The 21276-nt window shown below is 28.4% G+C and overlaps 1 protein-coding gene across 1 annotated transcript in view; it reads right to left on the bottom strand.

The window, feature by feature from the left end:
* Positions 1 to 10419: 10419 nt before the first annotated feature.
* Positions 10420 to 21276, bottom strand: part of LOC100214917 (DNA-directed RNA polymerase II subunit RPB4) — a 42054-nt gene continuing 31197 nt past the window's right edge. Inside the window, exon 4 of the mRNA XM_065800550.1 lies at positions 10420 to 10691. Coding sequence (XP_065656622.1) covers positions 10613 to 10691 — 79 coding nt within the window. The 3' untranslated portion in view covers positions 10420 to 10612. The remainder of the gene's footprint in view (positions 10692 to 21276) is intronic.

Raw genomic sequence — 21276 nt, 5'->3', positions numbered from 1 at the left:
ATATGTTAAATAAGCAACAATTAAAATAACTATATTATTCGTTTATCCACTGTCATTTAAACTATGTAAATATTTACGGGAAAGCGCGCACAAAACTAAACTTAAATCTCTTTACAGCATCAGAAACACGCAGCTCGCTTAATAATTTTGTAAATCGTTTTTCAAACTCAAAACCACTTCTGAGAAAAATGAAAGCCTTAAATGTATCCAAACTAAAGTTTATAATATTTTATGTTTCATATTTAGATGTAAAAATCATTTATGCCTTGATAATGTACTTATAAACCTTTATAACGTAAAACCCATAAACAAATACAATCTTTGTAATTGGAAAATCTCCAAGAACCTTTCTGCCAAAACTAAACTTGAACAACTATTTATTTCTTACCGCGGTTCTTATTTATGGAATAAAATAGTTTTGCTTAATTTTGATTTGTCTTCAAAATAGACTTTAACTTCTTTCAAGCAAAAATTAAAAAAGGTTATCTTTTGAACAGAAACATTTTTCTTGTTTTTAGTTTTTCTGTTTCCTATAATTTATTCACTATATTTATATTTTAAACACAGTTATATATAGTTTATGTTGATTTATTTGTATTGGTTAATTTGATTCATTATTATTACTATTATTATTATTATTATTATTATTATTATTATTATTATTATTATTATTATTATTATTATTATGATTATTATTAATATTATTATTATTATTATATTTGATATTGTACAGGGCTTCATAATAAGATCGTATAATCGTCTGGTAGTCCTGCCGGGTATATTTGTAGTAAAGCTATTCTGTAATTATAGTTTTTTATTGAAGGCAAATATTGAGAAACTATTTATTGATCATTAATAAAAGTCTTTATTTAAAGCAAATGAAACTAAGCAATTTAAAAAAATTAATATTATAATTATTTTATTTAAAATTTATTCAAAACAAAACATTTTGTAATTTTTTATACGAAAATTTTTTTTCTTTGCTTTAAATAAAGACATTTATTAATGATCAACAAATACTTTCTTAATACTTTTTTAATGTGACAACGCCGGTTTTTCCACTGAGGTCTTCATATATATATACATATATATATATATATATATATATATATATATATATATATATATATATATATATATATATATATATATATATATATATATATAAATATATATATATATATATATATATATATATATATATATGTATATATATAAATATATATATATATGTATATATATATATATATATGTATATATATATAAATATATATATAACTAAAAATATTTTAATATTCTTGTCTCATTTGCGAACTGAAAGTATTTAACAATACTTTTTGCTTCCATTGATCCAGCTGATTTTGTGTGATTAATCCAGGAAACGTGTCTTTCTTTAGACATCATGCATTTTGATGAATCTTTTTGTAAATTTGTGTGAAATGTTTGCACTTTTCATAAAGGACACATTATCACACTTGTGCTGTTTATTTTGCTAACTATAGTTATAAACCCATTAAGAAACGCGTATCCCATTTTTTACGTACTTTTTTAGCTGTAACATTCTTGTATGCTTTAGCTATGTAATTGTAAGAGTTAGCAATTTCTTTGCTTAATGAATTAAAAGAAGACTTGTACATAGTTTCAGACATATTCATTAAATCACAAAGCTTTGTTATACTAGCTTATTTAACTATTTCTCGAAAAGCTAATATCGCTCGTAAGATCACATCAAAAGTATCTGGACCTTATTATTTCTTTATAATTCCAGTAACAAGATGCACATGAAACAAGTAGATTGTGTGATTAATCTTTTTTTTTCTTTAGTATCATGAATAAAAGTACATTTGCAGAAGATTTAATAAAATGGCTAATGCACACTAAAAAAAAAAGGGTATATCACATATCCTACCCTAAGGTAGAAATTTCTACCTTAGGGTAGGATATGTGATATACCCTTAGTATATCTATTAGGGTAGGATATGTGATATACCCTTAGGGTAGGATATGTGATATACCCTTAGTAAGGTATAATTTTCTACCTTTTAAGGTAGAAAATTATATTAAAAACAATTATTTTTCATACAATTTTCTAACTTAAAGGTATAATTTTCTACCTTATAAGGTAGAAAATTATACCTTACTAAGGGTATATCACATATCCTACCTTAACTAAAAATTTCTACCTTTAATTTTTAGTGTGTGGTAGTTATTATTTCATATAATATATTAGAGTTTATAAAAATGTAGCAGTCATATGTAACAGTGAACTGATCGTCCTTAGAAAAAGTAACATTTTTATTAACAAAATCAATATTAACAATAACTGCAGAAAATTTACTGATGGAACAAGATGAAAGAATATTGAAAACACAAGGAGTATGGCATCAGGGAGTTGTTTACATTATGCGGTTGTTGGTCACTTGTCACGCAAAGACTTGTAACAAGACCTTTGTAACAAAATAAAAGCAAACTGACTCACAATGTCAATTTACATAGCTCTCATTTTATTATAAACAAAATGTGTTTTTTTTTTTTTTTTTTTTAAACAAACACATTTTCTTAAAATTTTTACAGAACAAAAATAAGAAACTCTATGCATATACTAAATTTGTGACAGAGTTTAAATATTAAACAACGAATCAGTTTGAATTGTTTACAAACTTTAAGAAAATATATTAGTTTCTTCAGTTGCTATAAGAAGGTTGGGTTTTTACAAAAAAGCACTGTTTTGTGAGTTTTTACCAAACAAGCTTGTAGTCCTCTATGTTTAAATTTCAGCTAAAACAAAATTCAATTATCTAATTCGTTTGACTCTTTTTGAAACAGCCTTTTTATGCTGAATACAGACATTATTTTTTGAGTTAAAATCTTGCCCGAATGAAGCTATCTTTACTAACCGAACCGCAAGCTTGATCTGAAACCTCGATTGCGAGTTTAATGGGTCACTCTTCTCCTTGAGTATGGCATGGAAAATACTACATATTTGGAGCATAAATATTTGTTAACATTTTTATATTAGATTTTGATCTGAGGTGTGAGAGGTAATTGGAGGTTCATTGAGTTCACATTTTTTCCCACAAAAAAAAGATCTACGTCATCTTTTGCATCAAAATTTCTGGAGAACTTGTGAACTATGTTTATTTTCATAGATCTTTTATTATTTAATGTAATTTATGTCTTTTAATGTAATTTATGTCTTTTAATGTAATTTATGCAGATCTTTTAATGTAATGCCAATTTTCTCAGATGTGGTCGAGTATCCAATATCATAGCAAAAAGCAAGCGTTCCGGATGGGCAAAAAAAGCAATCCTTTTTATCACTGGATCGATGCATTTTTTTTTTGTCACTACTGAAATACCTGGATAAATTAATGGTTAGCCATCAATGTTGTAAATGTCTATATGGAACCACATTTGGCAGTAAACTTTGATAACGAACTCAATGATGGTTTGCTATATCCAACATACCGCAACACTGTTTGCAGTGGTCAACCACCATACATCTAACATACTTCCACTTACTATACACCCACCATACATCCACAATACAAACAACATTCACCATACATTCAACATACACCCAGCAATATTGGGTTTGCAGTGTTCACCCACTTTTTGGCATGGTTAAGTTTTCCAGGATTTTGGTTAGTCGTGCACATGTCAATTAAATATATTTGGTTAAAAATAGGAAATTTTTTGTCAATTTCTGGCAATATGACATCCAACATTTTGATACCTTGTGATCAATTTCTGGCAATATGACATCCAACATTTTGATACATTGTGATACCTTGCCAACAGTTAATTGCCTTCCAACAGGAAGGCAATTAACTGTTGGCAAGGTATCACAAAATTTTGTTTCTCTTCCAATTGGTCCAGACCATCTGGACCAATTGGAAGAGAAACAAAATTTTTTTCTTAAACAAAAGCTAGTTCTTGACGTAGATCCGATGAGTTTTTAACTTAAATGCTGTAGAGGCAGTTTATTTGCATGTATTTCATAAATAAATCAATGGATCGTTTTAGTTCTAATTCGATTAAAGCAATAACACCGTTGAGAAATCCGGTATTTAGAGTAATGAGCAGGGTAATAAGAGGTAAAATAAGACACTTAAGCACGTGTTAATCTAATACTCCTCATAAAACAAGTTTTAAGAAGTCTTTTTGAATGTTCTACTATAATCTAAAAAAATGTAAGTTGTAAAACTGTAACGGTTAGGTTTCTAGAGATCATATATTGACAACATTTACACTGTTTTTTTTTGCCCCACATTGTGGAGCAAAATGAAACAGATTGTTGTAAAAAATTAATCTAAGCTAAATAAACTAGATTTTAAAAAAGGATTAGGAAGATAAATTTTTTTTATAACAAAATATATTCTACAACTCTATTGACGCTATATAAATCAAATACACTGCTACCAGTCATATATATCACATATGACTGCAACTTATATGAGGTATGAGGTAGTAATCTTGCAAATACTTTTCCATTTTTTTAACAAAATCCATAAAAGTAATGTTCATTGTATGAGTTTTGTTCCCATCTAAAATCAAAAGAATCTTTCATCCAGTTGCTCTTGTGTGGTTTCTTTTTCTGTAACTCTTGTGTGCTTCGCAATTTGTTTTATAAACTCTATGAAAAGATCAGTTATTATTATGGATATAATTATTATACAGTAAATTTTGTTTATAGTTTACTGCAATAACCTATAATTTGATATTAAAACTTAAAATAAAAAAAAACTATACATTTAACACTAATAAACACAACAAACTACTTGACTGTTTAAAACAAGGTTCCAGACTCAAAACGAGCTCTGGACATATTTTCGCGTTACGGTAAGGAAGGAGGCATGAACTTCCTGGTTATATGCACTTCTTAGGTGCTCTGTGACGAGACCGTTAGGTCTTCTTGGGGCACCTAAATTAAAAACAAAAAAACAAACAACAAACAAAAATAAATGCTGTAATTAAACCGTTTAGATAAATTTTAAACTTATTAGGTAAATATACAAAATATAAGTATATTATATAAGTATATATTGTAAATATTTACAATAAATAAAAAATAATAATTTTAACGAGGTATGAAATTATTATCACTCTCTTAATTCTTCTTTTATTTAAAATTTTTTAATTTTTTATTTCAAAGTAACTCGTCATTATTTCCCTCACACTGAATGATTTAAGAACACAACTTTTAAAAATCTTCAAAACATCATGATAAATGCAATCTGTCTAATTTTGCCCCACTGTCTCATTATGCTCTGCATTACCCTAAAACTATTCCGTTACAACCTATGACAACTAATTTGAATGTATTAATTTTGTTTGAAGTTTAAAATTTGTTCATACTTATTTTAATGCTGTATTAAATACCAAGTCCTGATGCAGTCACAACATGCCTAAAATGCTTTAAACTTGGTTTCTGTACTATAAATGCCTGTTCTTCTTTGGTAGTTTTTTGTATGTTATTCTGTTTTTTAGTATCAATAACATTTGAATAAATAATATTTAATAATATTTAAATAATATTTGAATAATTTTATGTTGCATGTCTAAATGTTGCATCTTAACTCGTTCCTTTTTTTTGTTTCATTCTCTATGAACCTTATTTTTATCAATTACTTTAAATTGATTAAATTGATGTTCATATCTTCAAGCACTGCACATGCTATAAATGCAACACCTCTGCTTGAAACACCTTCTCTTCCGCAGGCTTGTGATAAATTTAGTAATGGTGATCTTATTTGTTCAGTTTTTTCTTTTCTATTCTGTTTTTGTTTGCAATCTTTAGCTGAGTCTAAATAACCAGCATATGAGTCTGAGTAAGTAAGTCCAAATAAGAGTGTTATCAGAGTCAGATTGTGGAGATGGAGAATGAAAAATTGAATTCTTATAGCCTCTTAATAGTATTGCTTGAGCTTCAATGCTTGTAATACTACAACACCGTGTCAATGGGTTAGACAGTAAGGGACTTTTACCCTGTTTTTCTACCTTTTTTGCTCAGCAGCTTCGAAGTAGTTTTAATATTGAGACCATCCATAAACATAATCTGCATAAATCTCTGATTGCTGAGAAAATCATGTTCTCTTTCTTTGGAACATTTTTAGTTTTTCACAAATGCATTTAATAAAATTAAAGCACTTGCATGCTGCAACGTCAAATAAAATATTTTCAGCATGCTTTTGAAATGTTATTGTTTTGTACTTCAATTTTTCTGTAAGGTTTTGTTAATAGACTCCATAATATTTCTATACTTTTGATTGTAATAATTTTCACAATATGATTATAAGATACAGTTCGAACATATATATATATATATATATATATATATATATATATATATATATATATATATATATATATATATATATATATATATATATATATATTCACGTTTATTCATATATTGACTATTTGCGACACTATTCCGATTTTACTATTTGCGACACTGTTCCGTTTTTAATATTTGCAACACAATCCCTACTACTTTTTTTTTTTTTTTAGTTTACAATGTTAGCCGTGATACAATAAAATAAACTTTACAAATATATATATACAAAGCGTGATAGCAATGCGACACTATTCCCTTTTAGGCGCAAATTGCAATGATTGGAGCATGGGAACAAAAAAGCCCTAAAATTTTAGCTACACCTACCCAAAACGTGAGTGCAACAAGTTGATAAAATACTTTTTTTACTATTCTCAGTCTAGTTTATACTCATCGATAAATTTTAAAACTCGCACAATAACCTCTTAGCGTTCAACAATTATGGCCTTATAAAGTTTGCAGCCCCATCAAATTGAGGGGGGTTCAAACTTTTTATGATCATAATTTTTGAACACTAGAATATTTTTGTGTGAATTTTAAAATTCATCGATGAATATAGATTTAGTTAAGAATAGTATAGAAATTATTTTATCAACTTGTTGCTCTCAAATTTTTTTCCCAGACTCCAATCATTGCAATTTTTTGCAAAGCATCCTTATTTGATATAAGTATAAACATACAAATTTTTAGAGTTTGCTCAATGTCTGAAATTTAGGTATCTCAAACATCAAAAAATGCTGCATCCGCGCCTGTCTTTACTATTAAAAACACTATTCCTTCTTCTTCTTTGTTTTTGACACTATTCATTAAATTCGTTTGCAACACTATTGCGACATTAGGCTTTATTAATATATTTGATAATATTCCAAAGTTAATTTTTCGACACTATTCCTGTTACCATTATCATTTTGTAAATATGAGCTGAAAAATTATAAAGAATTTTCTATTTTTATAACATTTTTGAAAATATGTTTGTCAGTTTACTCATTTTACGAGTGAATTACAAATGAAATTAAATTCGTTTGCAACACTATTGCGATATTAGGCTTTATTAATATATTTGATAATATTCCAAAGTTATTTTTTCGACACTATTCCTGTTACCATTATCATTTTGTAAATATGAGGTGAAAAATTATAAAGAATTTTCTATTTTTTAAAACATTTTTGAAAATATGTTTGTCAGTTCACTCATTTCACGAGTGAACTACAAATGAATCATTATTTTTATATTATATAATTATATATATATATATATATATATATATATATATATATATATATATATATATATATATATATATATATATATATATATATATATATATAAATACATTTCACTAGTACAACAACTGTCAATTGCATTTCGATTTTATGCTACTGGTTTATTTTAGGTGAGAAAGTATTTATATTATCATTATAATTATATTACCATAACTATAATTATATTTTTAAGCATATAAATTTTTTTATTACATATATTTGCTGTTCATATAATGGGAAAATATAATTACAAAGAAACTTTGACATAAAAAAGTGGATTTATAAAAAACAGCCAAAAGCTTAAAAGAGATACGAAAAGTCACCCCAACCATTTCATAGAGACTCTAAGTAGGCTTTACAAGTTAAACATAAAATAAGATTGCTAAAAATATTATGTACAATTTTAATAAAAAGATAAAATCTTTCAGAAACATTTCTATTCAAGAAAAAAGTATCAAGATAGTTTTAGCGATAATTATTCAAATATACTGACAAGTACTTTTAAATATAAAAAAATAAGAGACTAAGATTAATGGAATTCGATTTTCATTTAGAAAAAAATAAGCAATTATTCATCTAGTTTAAAAAAATTAATTTTTCATTAGAAGTTTAAAGGAGTTTAACAATTTTACTGTATTGCACACTTTTTGAAAAGTGTGCAATAGTTTTGATCCTCACTTTGCTATTCCATATTCAGAATACTTGCTATTAATTCCTGGCAATTTATACGTACTCCATTGGTTTATTTTTAAAGAATACCTTTTGTTCACATTTTTTGTAAATTTATGATTAAAGTTTTTTGATCAAGCTGTTATTATATTTATAGATTAAATTAGGTGTTGGTAAATAATGATTTCATATATATTCATCATTTGCATGTCTTTCAATAATGGTTTTGCATGTTCATATTTATTCTTCTAATATATAAGAATCCATAGATTCTAAGTTTCGTTGGTCCATAAATTTGGAATTATAAATGAAATAATGTATTAGGCCAAAATATACTAGTTTCAGAAAATAAATATCCCTATAATAATATACTTAGTAAGACAGTTTAGTTTCAAAATTTTAAACAGCATATGCCTAATTTTTAAATTTAAGTCTTTGATCGTGTAAGTAAAACTTTAGCTCATACAAACATACATGGTCATACTTTTATTAGTCTTTTTTCAGGCGGAAGTTTTTTTTTCACTAGTTTAATTAAATTTATTATGGTATTTATTCCGTAAAGTTTAATTAAATTAATTATGGTATTTATTCCGTAAAATTATTTTCGCTTTATGTATATTAAGCTTTTAATATACATAAAGTGAAAATAAAAATTTATTAAATGATTTCTTGTAAATCAAAATAGCTTTTATTAAACTTTTATTTTTAACGATATCGATAGATCGTCCAGGTTTTAAAAATCCGGAAATTTTTTTTAGGTAAAATATCCGGAATATATTTTCCTTAACTTTTGCTTTTAGCTAAGTCGTTACTAATTATATTAAACTTTTTTTTAATTTTTTAATGAGTGACGAGTGAAAAGGCTTAAAAAACAACATGTTACAAAAGTTTATACCTAAACTTGTATGTATAGAAAATGTTTTGGATATCTGGAAAAACTTAAAGTTCAAAAAATATCCGGAAAAGGATAATCCCTGGATATTTTTATAATTTACGAATGATTATTTGTAAACACATATCACGTGACCTTAAAAACGTCTCGGTTAAGCGAGGTGTTTTTTTTCTATATGAACACAAGCTAAAATCCATCCCGCCTATCCAAACATCTCGGATAAGCGGGATGTTTTTTTTTATATGATCAGCCTCTAACTGATCTCACTTTCGCAGACAAAGGTTTTCAGTCTATATTTAAGAAGAATGAATATATACAGTATACATATCCAAAATATACCGAACTGCTTTAGATTCACGTTTTAATTTAAAAATTTATTATTTTAAACTTGAAGGCTAAGATGAAAGATTTGTAAAAGTTTTTAATAAAAATGAACTTAGCTTAAAAAAGTACAAAACAACAAAACTTGACTGCGAATCGCACGATCACAACTTTTACATTAATTTAAAAAATAAAACAAAAAGATATTGGCAATCAAATCAATCAAAAAAAAGATATCGATAAAAAGACAATCGATATGCAGTCAATGAATTAGATTAAAAAAAAATTTATTTTCATGAATAAAATCAGTTAAATAACTCTTAAAAAAAAATTCCTTTTCAATAAAGTAAACCAATGCATTTATGAAATTTTTCTAAAACAACCAAAAACATTAATTAAATTCTTTTTAACAGAAATAAATTTTTATACTAAAAAATCAATTATCTATTAGAATAGAAAAAACCACCATTAACTGCTTTTTTGAGAAAAGAATTAAAAATTATAATTTTTTTGAAAACGTTTTTAACGAAACTTAAAATATTTTGTAAAAACAATCACTTTGAAAAGTGTATTTAATTCCCAGGCTTCTATTCCAATTTGATCTAAATTAAAGAATATTGATATTTTAAGAGACGATAGCAAACATTTAAGAGACGATAGCAAACATTTAAGAGATGAAATACTTGAAATATTTATGGAGCCTTTATTTATCGTCTCATAAAAATTTCATAAGATTAATTATCTAAGACGATAGTAAACATTTAGGAGTGAGATCAAATATCTGAGACATTGGCAAACACTTATGGAATAAAATCAAACATCTATTAAAAACAACAGTCTGCTCTCATGAGATCGAATATCTATAAAACGACAGTCTCTCATTCATAAGTTAATAACAAATATTAAAAATTTACGTGTCTTAAAATATAAAGAAAAATTCTAAATGTGTAATTTTTTTTTACCACAAAAATGATATTAATTGGCCTAGACATATTGATACAATATTTGTCTGTCATGCAACACTATCTTGCGCAACTCAATACATGAGTGATTGTGACATCCTCTACAAGACTGTTTTTTGGGTACAAGTATTGTGCGCACATAAATACTCCAGTATTGAACAACAGTTATTAATATTGGAAACTTCTATGCGTTTTAATTTCATCAAGGATTTGTTGTAGTTCCTCTTCGACAAACCGACCTTCGAGGCTAAAAAAAAATAAAGATTAAACTGATAACCAACCCTACCCTCATGTAATCAACTATCAACTAGGTTGTGTAAGACCAGTAAAACAAAAATATAATAATGAACAACAAAAAGCAATTTTTTTAAAAAACCTGTTTTTCATTTTCAAGTTTACGCAAAAGCAATTTTTTGTAAGATTTAGGCAGAACTCAATAGTGACCCTCTTTAAGTTATTTTTTTAGTATGTTGACGCTATTCATATAAAAAGATATTTTTCAAATATATTACCTGATTATTGTTTATTGGCTACTTTATAACTAAAAATGATAAATTATGTAAACATTTCGGCCTGTCTAAATATCATGCTTCAAAAATAGGGGAGATGGGGATACCTTGATCCTTTTTATGGTTTATGGTTGATTACTTGAAAACCCTTGCAGACAACAATACTATTTTCAATACTTTTAAAAGAATATTTTTTTCTTTATTCAAATCAACAAGCTAATTAAATAATATTTCGTAAGGTAGAACTCAACTTTATACTATCACCTACAAAGGATCAAGGTACCCCATAAATGGGACACCTTGATCGGCACTATGGGGCACTTTGATCTTATATACATTTTTTTACAAAATCAATAAAAAGTTGGCAATAAAGCATCATTAAAAACATAGTTCTTCAAATTTCTGCCAAGAGATTCACATTTAAAGTTTAGTGAACAAGTTTTTTCATCAGAAATTTTAAGAAATGTTTGCAAAAACTGAAAAATCAAAATCGAAAATCAAATGTCTGAAACGAGTTGTGCCACCATGCATTGGATCGGGAAGCTTGCAGACGATATCATTCATCTAATAATATTACCCATGGGGCATTGCAAAAGTAAGGAAAAAAAAATATAGAGTACGTGCGCGGTTTGACTTTATCTCCTAAAACTTTGTTTCTTTTTTTAAACAAAAGCATTGAATTTTACTAGTTTAAAAAATCAACATTACGTTATGTAACAGAGAAATAACGAATTAACTTGAGTTTTTTTGTTTAAAAAAATTTATGTGTTTGGGAAGGTGAGGGATGGGGGTTGATTTTGTAATAAATAGGGGGGGGGGGAAGGGAAGGGAGGGACTTCATTTAAAGCATTTAGGCGCGTACAAGGGTGGAGGGAAGGTCCAAAACTAGTAGTTTTAATGCCTATGTACTTTATGGATACCACACTATGTTGTTGCTACTGATATTAGAAGATCATTATAAAATATTTTTCAAAATATATGTTCTAAAAATATTGGACAAATTAAGACAAATATTATAGGATTGCTAACTAAATGGAGTCAAGGCATTTTCAAACTTACAATTAGAACGAAATCCATACGTTCCAATGGTTATTTCATTATTATATATTAACTGGTTGAGACCTAAAAAAGAATAACATATATACGGTAAGCAGATAGGTTATCTAATGCTTAAAAAGTCTGCAAAAACTGATTTTTTTGTTCATTTTAATCTTCATTTTCATAAGACTTTGGTAGTCTATAATTTCTTTTAAATTATAAATTTTTATTTAGCAAAGTATAAAATATAAAAAAAATTTAAAAATATCCACAGGAAAGAATAGTCTTAGGAACTGTTCATAAATCACATCATGCTGCAGAAGGAGGGTGTGTGTATGGATTTTTCAACACTTTGTGACAAGAGGGGGAAGGGTTCAATGAGCTCTAAAAGAAGCGTGATGCAGTAAGCAATTTTTTGATTGTCCGCTGACAAATGTGCTTCATATGTAACTTCTCAGATTCAGGCTGGCATGGAATCTTTTATTCCCTCTTGACAATTCCAAGTCAAGCCTCGCCCATCTCCATAGTTTTCCTCTCATTGTACTGCTGAAATTTCCAATCCTAACCAATACTAACAATATCGTCAAAACAATTAACCAAAAAACAGACGTCTGTTTACTAAGTTTATACAGAAATAAGGTTAGCATTTTGTTCAGATATAATAAAAAAATTATACTATGCATCTTTTTTTAATAACATCATCAATAATGTAAAGAATACTCGGAAAGGAATAAAGGAAATCATTAACATCAAACCTTCTGCTAATACTAAGTCTGTTAGTCTCAAAACCAATGAAAATATTATCTCAGATCATACCAGTGTTGGATTTAATAACTATTTTGATACTATTCAAGACAAACTATCTGATTTTCTATTGTTCCTTCTAAATGTGTTTTAAGCAACTTTCTTAAAGTACTAATTCTTTTTTCATTGATCTTGTGACTGAACATGGTGCATAGGAACATACTCTAAGACCTTGCAACACATCCCCAGAAAATTTTTTTTGATTATAATTAGAAAACATTTCCTCATTCAAAAAATGTAAACGACAACTTTTTTTAGTGGGGGCCTGGGGAGAAATCACATATTTTAGGGGAGTGCCCAGTAATTTAGTTGTTCGAGATACGTAATTAAGAGGCATGGGGCATACTCAAATTTCTAGTATGCTGATATTGGTGTCAAATGAGGATGATTTGCAAAAAGTTAAGGTAATTGGAGCTCAACCAACCCTGCCCCGACCCCTAACTGCCCCCTTCCTAGAACTATGTCTCCTTTATTTGTAAAATTATTTTTTTGTTTCATTATAAATAAGATCAAAGTTCATCAACAGAATTCAAATTTCATCAAAAAATCTCTTTTCGTTTAAGATTTATAACCATGAAAAGCTTAAAATTACCCCCTGAAATAACTTTAAATGGTCTCAACTTTTAAACGAAATTTTTTTTTTGATGTAACTTGAAATCTGTCGATGAATTTTGATCTAGTTTAATATAAATCAAGCAAAAAATTGAAAAGTGTTTTTAGGAACCCTGGGGAGGGCTATTAGGGGTCGAGAAGGGTTTGCTACAATTATTTATATCGGTAAAAAAAAAAAAAATTCTGGTCTTTATGGTTAGATTATGATTGATATTTTACATTTCAAAGTCATACTAAACGTTTGTTCAAAGGAAGTTTAATATTTTACTTTTTACAAACTACATTTCTGCAAATAGAAACTTTAAAAGTGCTTGTAGTTGTAAGCAACAACTACAAGCACTTTTTTAGCGCCTCTATATAGTTTAGGTTATGCTCTTCAACTTTTCTCATTTGCCAAAACTGATTGAAATCCTGATGAACGGATTTGAGAGCTTGTTCAGTATAGTAACATAAGCCTATAGAATAATAGAACTACAAAAGAAATGCAAGTTCATTTAATAAATATTCGTCGTAAATAATGCAAATTTTACGATTCAACTGTTGAAATAGAGTATTTAATTACTAAGACTATAAATTATTTTTTATCAAATTTAAAAGTTATTTATCATACCGAAGACTCCACCTTTCATGTTGGTAAATTCGATAACATGTTGCTCAACTATGTGTACCTTCAAAAGAATTGTAGCTCTTAGATTTCTATAGCTCGTAGAAAACTCCTCTAAATTTTTAACATATGTGGAGCTTAATGATTTTCCAAAACAACCATGGATTATTTTTTCAAAACCAATAAGTACCTTAATATATTTGGCAGCAGAAACTCCAAGACTAGACTCTTGAAAAAACAGTTCAAAGCTGTTTATGTTTTTAAGCAATTTATTACAAGCATTGCCTTCCAAACGATGCTGACCTTGGTAGGACACTTTGCAGATGTTTATCTTAGACAGATACTGGTTAACAAACTGTAAACCACACTCCTTGTTTTCAAATAAATTTTTTTCAACCTTTTTTAAAATTTTGTCTACAACACCTAGCAGTATATGTAGACTAGGAATATTTACAAGTTCTAATATTTTTTTGTTTTTGTTGCCTGTTAATATAGGGGGATTAACAACATTTGTGTACTTTTTTGCTTATTTTAAATTTGCACCATCAGCCATCCATTGGTTGTACAATCTACACAGACTCTAGAGTACAATGATCAGCTTTTTGAAAGTCGGATGACGTCATGCAATAGGGACAAGGGTGCTTTGATGTTGCAATTTGTTTTCCTACCATTTGAAGCGAAACCTTTAGATCTTCAGATGCTGTGTAATCTAAGGATGAAATGTTTAACTTATCCAAAATTAACCACATATTATGGCATTTTACAATTAATGAAGGCAAAATGGCCAATATAATAGTTTTGTGGACACTTGAATCTTTAAAATCTTTGCACGCATATCCGTCACATTTGCTCAGTTTCTCTGGAGTTTTATTATTTTTTAACTCCAGTTTTAAGGTTATTGACAGTGTAACTTTAAGGAACCCCTGCCCTTCATCTACACCTAATTTAATATCACCATCATTTGTTCCTTGACTTCTGTGATGAAGTACCATTGCTAGAAGCTCTTCAATGTCATTACAATACACAAAAGGAGTATCTTTTTTAAGCAACAAAAACTTACCTGAAATGTAATTTTAATTGAAGTTTGTTCAATTTATCTAAAAAAAAGAAAGGTTTCTTAACCTCAGTCTTTCCAAAAGAGACAGTGAGTTGCTTTGGACGAAAAGTTTTCAAAGTTAAGGTGTTCCCTGAGTCATTTGTGCTGAAATCTTTGATAGAGCTGGACAGAACTTTTCCTTGCGTTGTTGGGGATGTTGATTTTACAATGGCAGTCAAATTCTTTTGTCTTTCTAATTTCGTACAGGGATGGGGAATTCCTTGTCCAACTTGGGCATAGCAATCTTGAAAAATTAGTCTTTCTGCAGGTTTATTTGAAACAGCACCTTGATAAACAAGTTTTCCTGACACACATTCAACCATAGGGGCCAATATTTTTTCCATTTTTGATTTGCGCCCATTTTCACAAATAAAACGTTCACATTTTCTCCCTCTAATAACTCTGGTATTCAGGTCTAAATTTTATAGCAGATGTAAAACTATAATAATAAGATGTAGCAACTATAATAACTAAAATAGCAAAACTAAATTTTAACTGAAGTAAATTAAATATCAATATATTTATAATTACCTTCATAACGTGGTCGCATAGTGAAGTAAAGATCAGTCCCTGCAAGCCTTTTTCTACATTTTGAGCAAAGCATGACAGGAAGGTCAGGGTTATTCGCTGAATAACCTTTCCAGAATATAGTTTTGATAAGGTTTGAGTAGTCATTTTTCTTTTTATTTAAATTTAAATAAGTTGTTTCAGAATTATTTTTTGGTCTTAAATCCTTGCCTTTCCTGAAGCAGCAAATGCAAAATTTTTTAACAAAATCACTATGTTCTTTTGCATGTTTAGGCATTTTAAATGAATGCTTTAAATAAAAATTTCTGATATGGATTGATAATATTGGCATGATATATTATTGGTCATATCAATCTAATATCAATATAATGGCTATAAACATGCTTTCAGTTCGTATATCAACGCGTGCAAAGAGTTATTATGCAACTGTTAACAATTAGCAACTGCTAGCTTTTAGTAATTGTTAATAATTAAAGGTTGCTTTGCTTTGTTTTTATTTCAATAAAAATGTAAATAGAAAGTAATGAAAATTACTCATTCATCTGTAAATTTCAATGTTAAACAAACATTTTTAAAAACTTTAAAAAAAAATTGATAAAAATATCACAAACATTTCTGAAAATATAAATACAGGGGCATGGGCATGATTTTGTGGTCTTTGAAACGATTCCCCGAATCCTCCCTAGGATATGGTTCCTAAAAACACTTTTCAATTTTTTGCTTGTTTTATATTAGATCAAAATTAATTGACAGATTTCAAATAACATCAAAAAATTTTTTTTTGTTTAAAAGTTGAGATTATTTAAAGTTATTTCAGGGGGTAATTTTAAGCTTTGCATGGTTATTAATCTTAAACGAAAAGAGATTTTTTGATGAAGTTTGAAATCTGTCAATGAATTTTGATCAAATTTATAATAGAACAAAAAATTTTTTTACGATTAAAGGAGACATAGTTCTAGGAAGGGGGCAGTTAGGGGTCAGGGTGGGGTTGGTTTAGCTCCAATAACCCTAATTTTTTGCAAGTCATCCTCATTCCACATCAGTATTAACATACTAGAAATTTGAGTATGCCCCATGCCTCTTAGTTACCTATTTTGAACAACAAAATTCCTGGGCACTCCCCTAAAACATGTGATTTCTCCCTAGACCCCGACTAAAAAAAGTTGTTTACATTTTTTGAATGAGGAAATGTTTTCTAATGATAATCAAAAAAAAAATTTCTGAGGATGTTGCAAGTCTTCTATGCACGGTGTGAAGATGTGTCAAATAAATGTGTCGAATCTCATAAAAAGGACTCCTAAAAATAATAAAAACCTTAGTCGTAATAGTCTACCAACATTTTTTCTTAATATGGTATCTCACATGATCTCCAAACCTCTATGTAGGATGATAAATAATTGTTTCAAAAATGGTATTTTTCCACAGCTGTTCACGAAAGTTTTAATGATTACAAAAATTTAAGATCTAATCTTCGGTTTTTCTTGAATAAAAATCTAGCGAAAATATCAAAATAGTTTTTATTTCCAATTTGGTAAATAGATTATTTGTTAATTAAAATAAAAAAAAGTAGGTTTCGACTCATCACTGTTAACTCAGAAATTTCATTAAAAGGTAGGTGATACAAATTAAGAGGTGTCACAAAAGTTTAAACATTTTTATTTAGGATCAATTATTTGCTAATTAATTGATAAATCCGGTGCAAAAATATTTTTTATTTTTAAATAAAGTTAAAATGAGTAGTTTACAATCAAAAAATTCATCACAATATCATCAGGCAGCTTTTAATTCATTAAAAATCAACTTGAAATATTGTAAATTTCAAATTAATTTCAATTGCATGCAAATGGGTCAAAAATTAGTTTTTTGTGAGATCAAGTGGCAAGTTATTGGTATGGCAAGGACAAAAAATCACACAAACGTTCAAATAGGCAAAATACTTCACATTTCTGAATATTGTGTTCAAAAAACTATCAAAACCTAGGAGCTTACAAAGGACGTCTCTGACATGCCGCGTACTGGGAGACCATCCAAACTCAGCAACGGTGACAAAACTGGTATATTAAGAATGAGCAAAGAAAACCCCAAACTCAGCTACAAAAAGCTAGCACAAATCTTCAATGAGTCAAAAAATAATCCAAAAGTTAGCAGAGAGCTCGCGAGACGAACATTGTTGGACAAAGGTATTGGAACGTACATAGCTGTTAGAAAACCTATTCTTACAATCACGGATAAACATAAACGACGAGTGTGGTCCAATGAAAGGCTGAACTGGTCTGTAAAACAGTGGGCAAAAGTTATTTGAAGTGATGAAGCTAATTTTCAAGTCATAAACCGCAAGGGAAGAATCTGTTAAAAAATTTGCAACTGAGAAACATTCAGACAGGCTTTTGCAACATCGTCGACAAGGCGATGGAAGTTTGGTTGGCATCTGGGGATGTTTTTCTCACGAAGGTATAGGCCTCTGTGAGCTGTACGAAGGCCGAATTAATCAATACACCTACAAGAACACATTGGAAACGTGTTTAGTTTCATCAATCAGACACTAGTATGGCAGAAGCAAGCAATTCATCTTTCAACAAGATGGGGCTTCAGCTCACACAGCTCACTCAATCAAAGAATATTTTTTGAAAAAAAAGTTCAATGTGATGCTCTGGTGCCCTAGATCACCAGATCTCAACCCAATTGAAAATATTTGATCTTGGATTGACAATCAACTGACATGCCATGAAATTCAATCAACTCAGCATTTGAAGCAACTTTTAAATGAGTACTGGCTAAAGGTACCTCGTGTGATGTGCATGAAATTAGTTGAATCATTGCATAAACGAATTGAACCCGTCATTTCGAAAAGGGCAAAAGTCACACTTTTTTTTTTCACTTTTATTGCCATTTCACTTTTTTTTTTACTTTAAATTTCACTTTTAATGCCATTTTTTTAAATAAAGTTTTTACATATTTACTTTGAAGACACATTTTCATATACCACAAGTCAACTTTAAATGAAAATGAAAGTTAAAGTCTGATCGAAAATGGCACAAATTCTAGACTTTTTCAAGTGAAACGAAGCGCAATGAAGTGACATAATCTCACTTTATTTGTTACAAAAATGGTGTCTGGTATAAGGAATAGTGAAAATTACAAACATGAAAAAATAAAAAAAGTCAAAATTGCAGGAGAAGCTTATAAAAACCACAAAGGAAATGATGTGGCACCAAGAGAGATGGGTGCTTATTGCGGGTTAGTTTTTTGTTCTATAATATATAATAAATACTGTATTCATTCTCAAACTTTTGTTTATTTACTCATGTTTTACCACCAATGATTGGAGGTAAAACAATTGATATTTAATTATTGTAATATTACCTCAATAATTTTCTTTATTTACAGATGTAGTTCAAAATGTAGAGAGCTTGTATCTGAAAATGTTATGAAAAGTACAATTCAGTTTGTTAATAAATTTGATAGTAAAAATGGCCAAGACACATACATGCAGTCATTGATTGAAAAGAAAGAAATAGAGAGAAGACGGTTTAGATCTGAAAAACCTAAGAAAAAAGAATTTTCCTTTATTTATCACACTAACATTGAAGGTGTGAGAAAAAAAGTATGCAAGAAAGCTTTTTGCAGTATGCATGGAATTTCTATGAAACAAGTTTATGCATTTGCTTAAAAAAAAAAGAGCAGCCTATAGATCACAGAGGTAAATCCCATGGATCACGATGCAAAGCATTACCAGTTGATACATTAACAAAAGTAAGTGAGCATATCGAATCATTTCCTATTAAATATGTGCACTACTATAGTAAAGATGCATCATTTATTATTTGGATGAAAAACTCAATGTGAAAATTATGCACACATTATACAAACAAAAATATCCAGATCATCCTGTTAAATATAAGTTTTACCTTAAATATTTCCAAGAAAATTTTAGTTTATCCTTTGGTAGAAAGCAAGTTGATGTTTGTGGACTGCGTGAAGAGTTAAAAATTAAACTAAAAAACCCACACATTAATGACAATTCAAAAAGAATCTATCAAGCAAATATTGAGATCCACAAAAGACAAGCAAACAAATTTTACAAAAAAATACAGGAAGTTGAAACTAAGTGCAAAAATAATCCAAATGTGTATGGGATTGCATTTGATTTTATGCAAAATTGGCCATTTCCACATATCCCTGTCCAGGAAATATTTTACCTACGTCAACTATGGCTGTATGAGTTTTTCATATATACGATTTTAAAACTAGTAAATCAGTATTTTATTCATATTGCGAAGGAGTTGCTAACAAAGGTCCCAACGAAGTACCGTTGTACTGGATTATATTTTAAAAAAAATTGTCAGCAAAGCCAAAGAACTGCACCTATTTTCTGATGGTTGTGCAGGCCAAAATAGAAATCATGCCATGATCCGCATACTTTTATCACTTGTAGCTAAACTAGGTAGCAATATAAATGAGATACAATATTACATACCAAATAGAGGTCACTCATTCTTGCCAAACAATAGAATGTTTGGAACAGCAAAGCGACATATTTGAAAAAATGACCGGATTTACACACCAACAGAGTATGAAAATCTTATAGCTGCGGCAAATGAAAAATTTGAAATTAGAAGGCCTAAAACTGAAGATATTATTGATGTAAAAAAATGGTGGCCAAATTATTATAAGAAAGTTGTGTTGTCTGTAGATTCCTATGGAAGAGGAGTAGCCAAGGACAAAAAAGTAACATTTGATATTTCAAAAGTGTCACATTTTACATTCTCTAAGACCACACCAGGTTTAGTGATAACACGTGAATCCATAGATTCCTCAGTCAGTTATGATTTCCAGCTATTACAAAGGATGGGTACAAGACCAATCTTACCATTAAGTAGTACTCCTGCATAGGCTGGAAAATTGCCTATCAATGAAAAAAAAAAATCAGATTTGAAAAAAATAGAAAAATATATTCCATATTCAATAGAAGAGTATAAAAACTTCTATACAGAGCTTTTTGCATGGCCAACAACTTCGACAAACAATGAATTCCAGGAAGTGATAATTAACTAACAATAATTGTTTTAATGGAATAATAAATCATTACTATCTTGATAATTGATTGGGATTTTTATATATAACAAAGTGTTCATTTTGAAAAAGGCATAAGTCCATAAATTTAAATTAAAGATATATGTATTATATGTTGGTTTTTTATAATAAATAAAACTCTAAAAATTTATGTATGCTTTTTTTTTTATCTACTGATATATTTAGTTTCTTTAGCACCATAGACTTTTTCTCTAAAAAACTTATTTTTGTTGATCCTGAAAAGTTTAAATAAATGGACTTGTGCCCTTTTCGAAATGACAGGTTCAATTTATCTTTGCGATAAAAAAAAAGAAAGTAAAAGATGATTTTTAAATTCTCCTAAAACAAAAAATTTCAGTTACAACCTTTTTAAACCAATGCAACAAACTATAAAACTTCGATTTTTTCTTATGTTTTTAAAATATTAGGCAAACTCTTTTAAATAATAAAAAACTTACACCTAATTATCATTTAATAAAAAACTTACTATACTACTATATATTTAAATTATCAAAAAGTACTTTTAAAAAAAGTTAACTGTAACGCATTTGTTGTCGTCATTGTTTAT

This window comes from Hydra vulgaris, chromosome 06 (assembly GCF_038396675.1).
Source record: "Hydra vulgaris chromosome 06, alternate assembly HydraT2T_AEP".
NCBI classification, from domain to species: domain Eukaryota; kingdom Metazoa; phylum Cnidaria; class Hydrozoa; order Anthoathecata; family Hydridae; genus Hydra; species Hydra vulgaris.
This window is presented reverse-complemented; position numbering and strand designations above follow the sequence as displayed.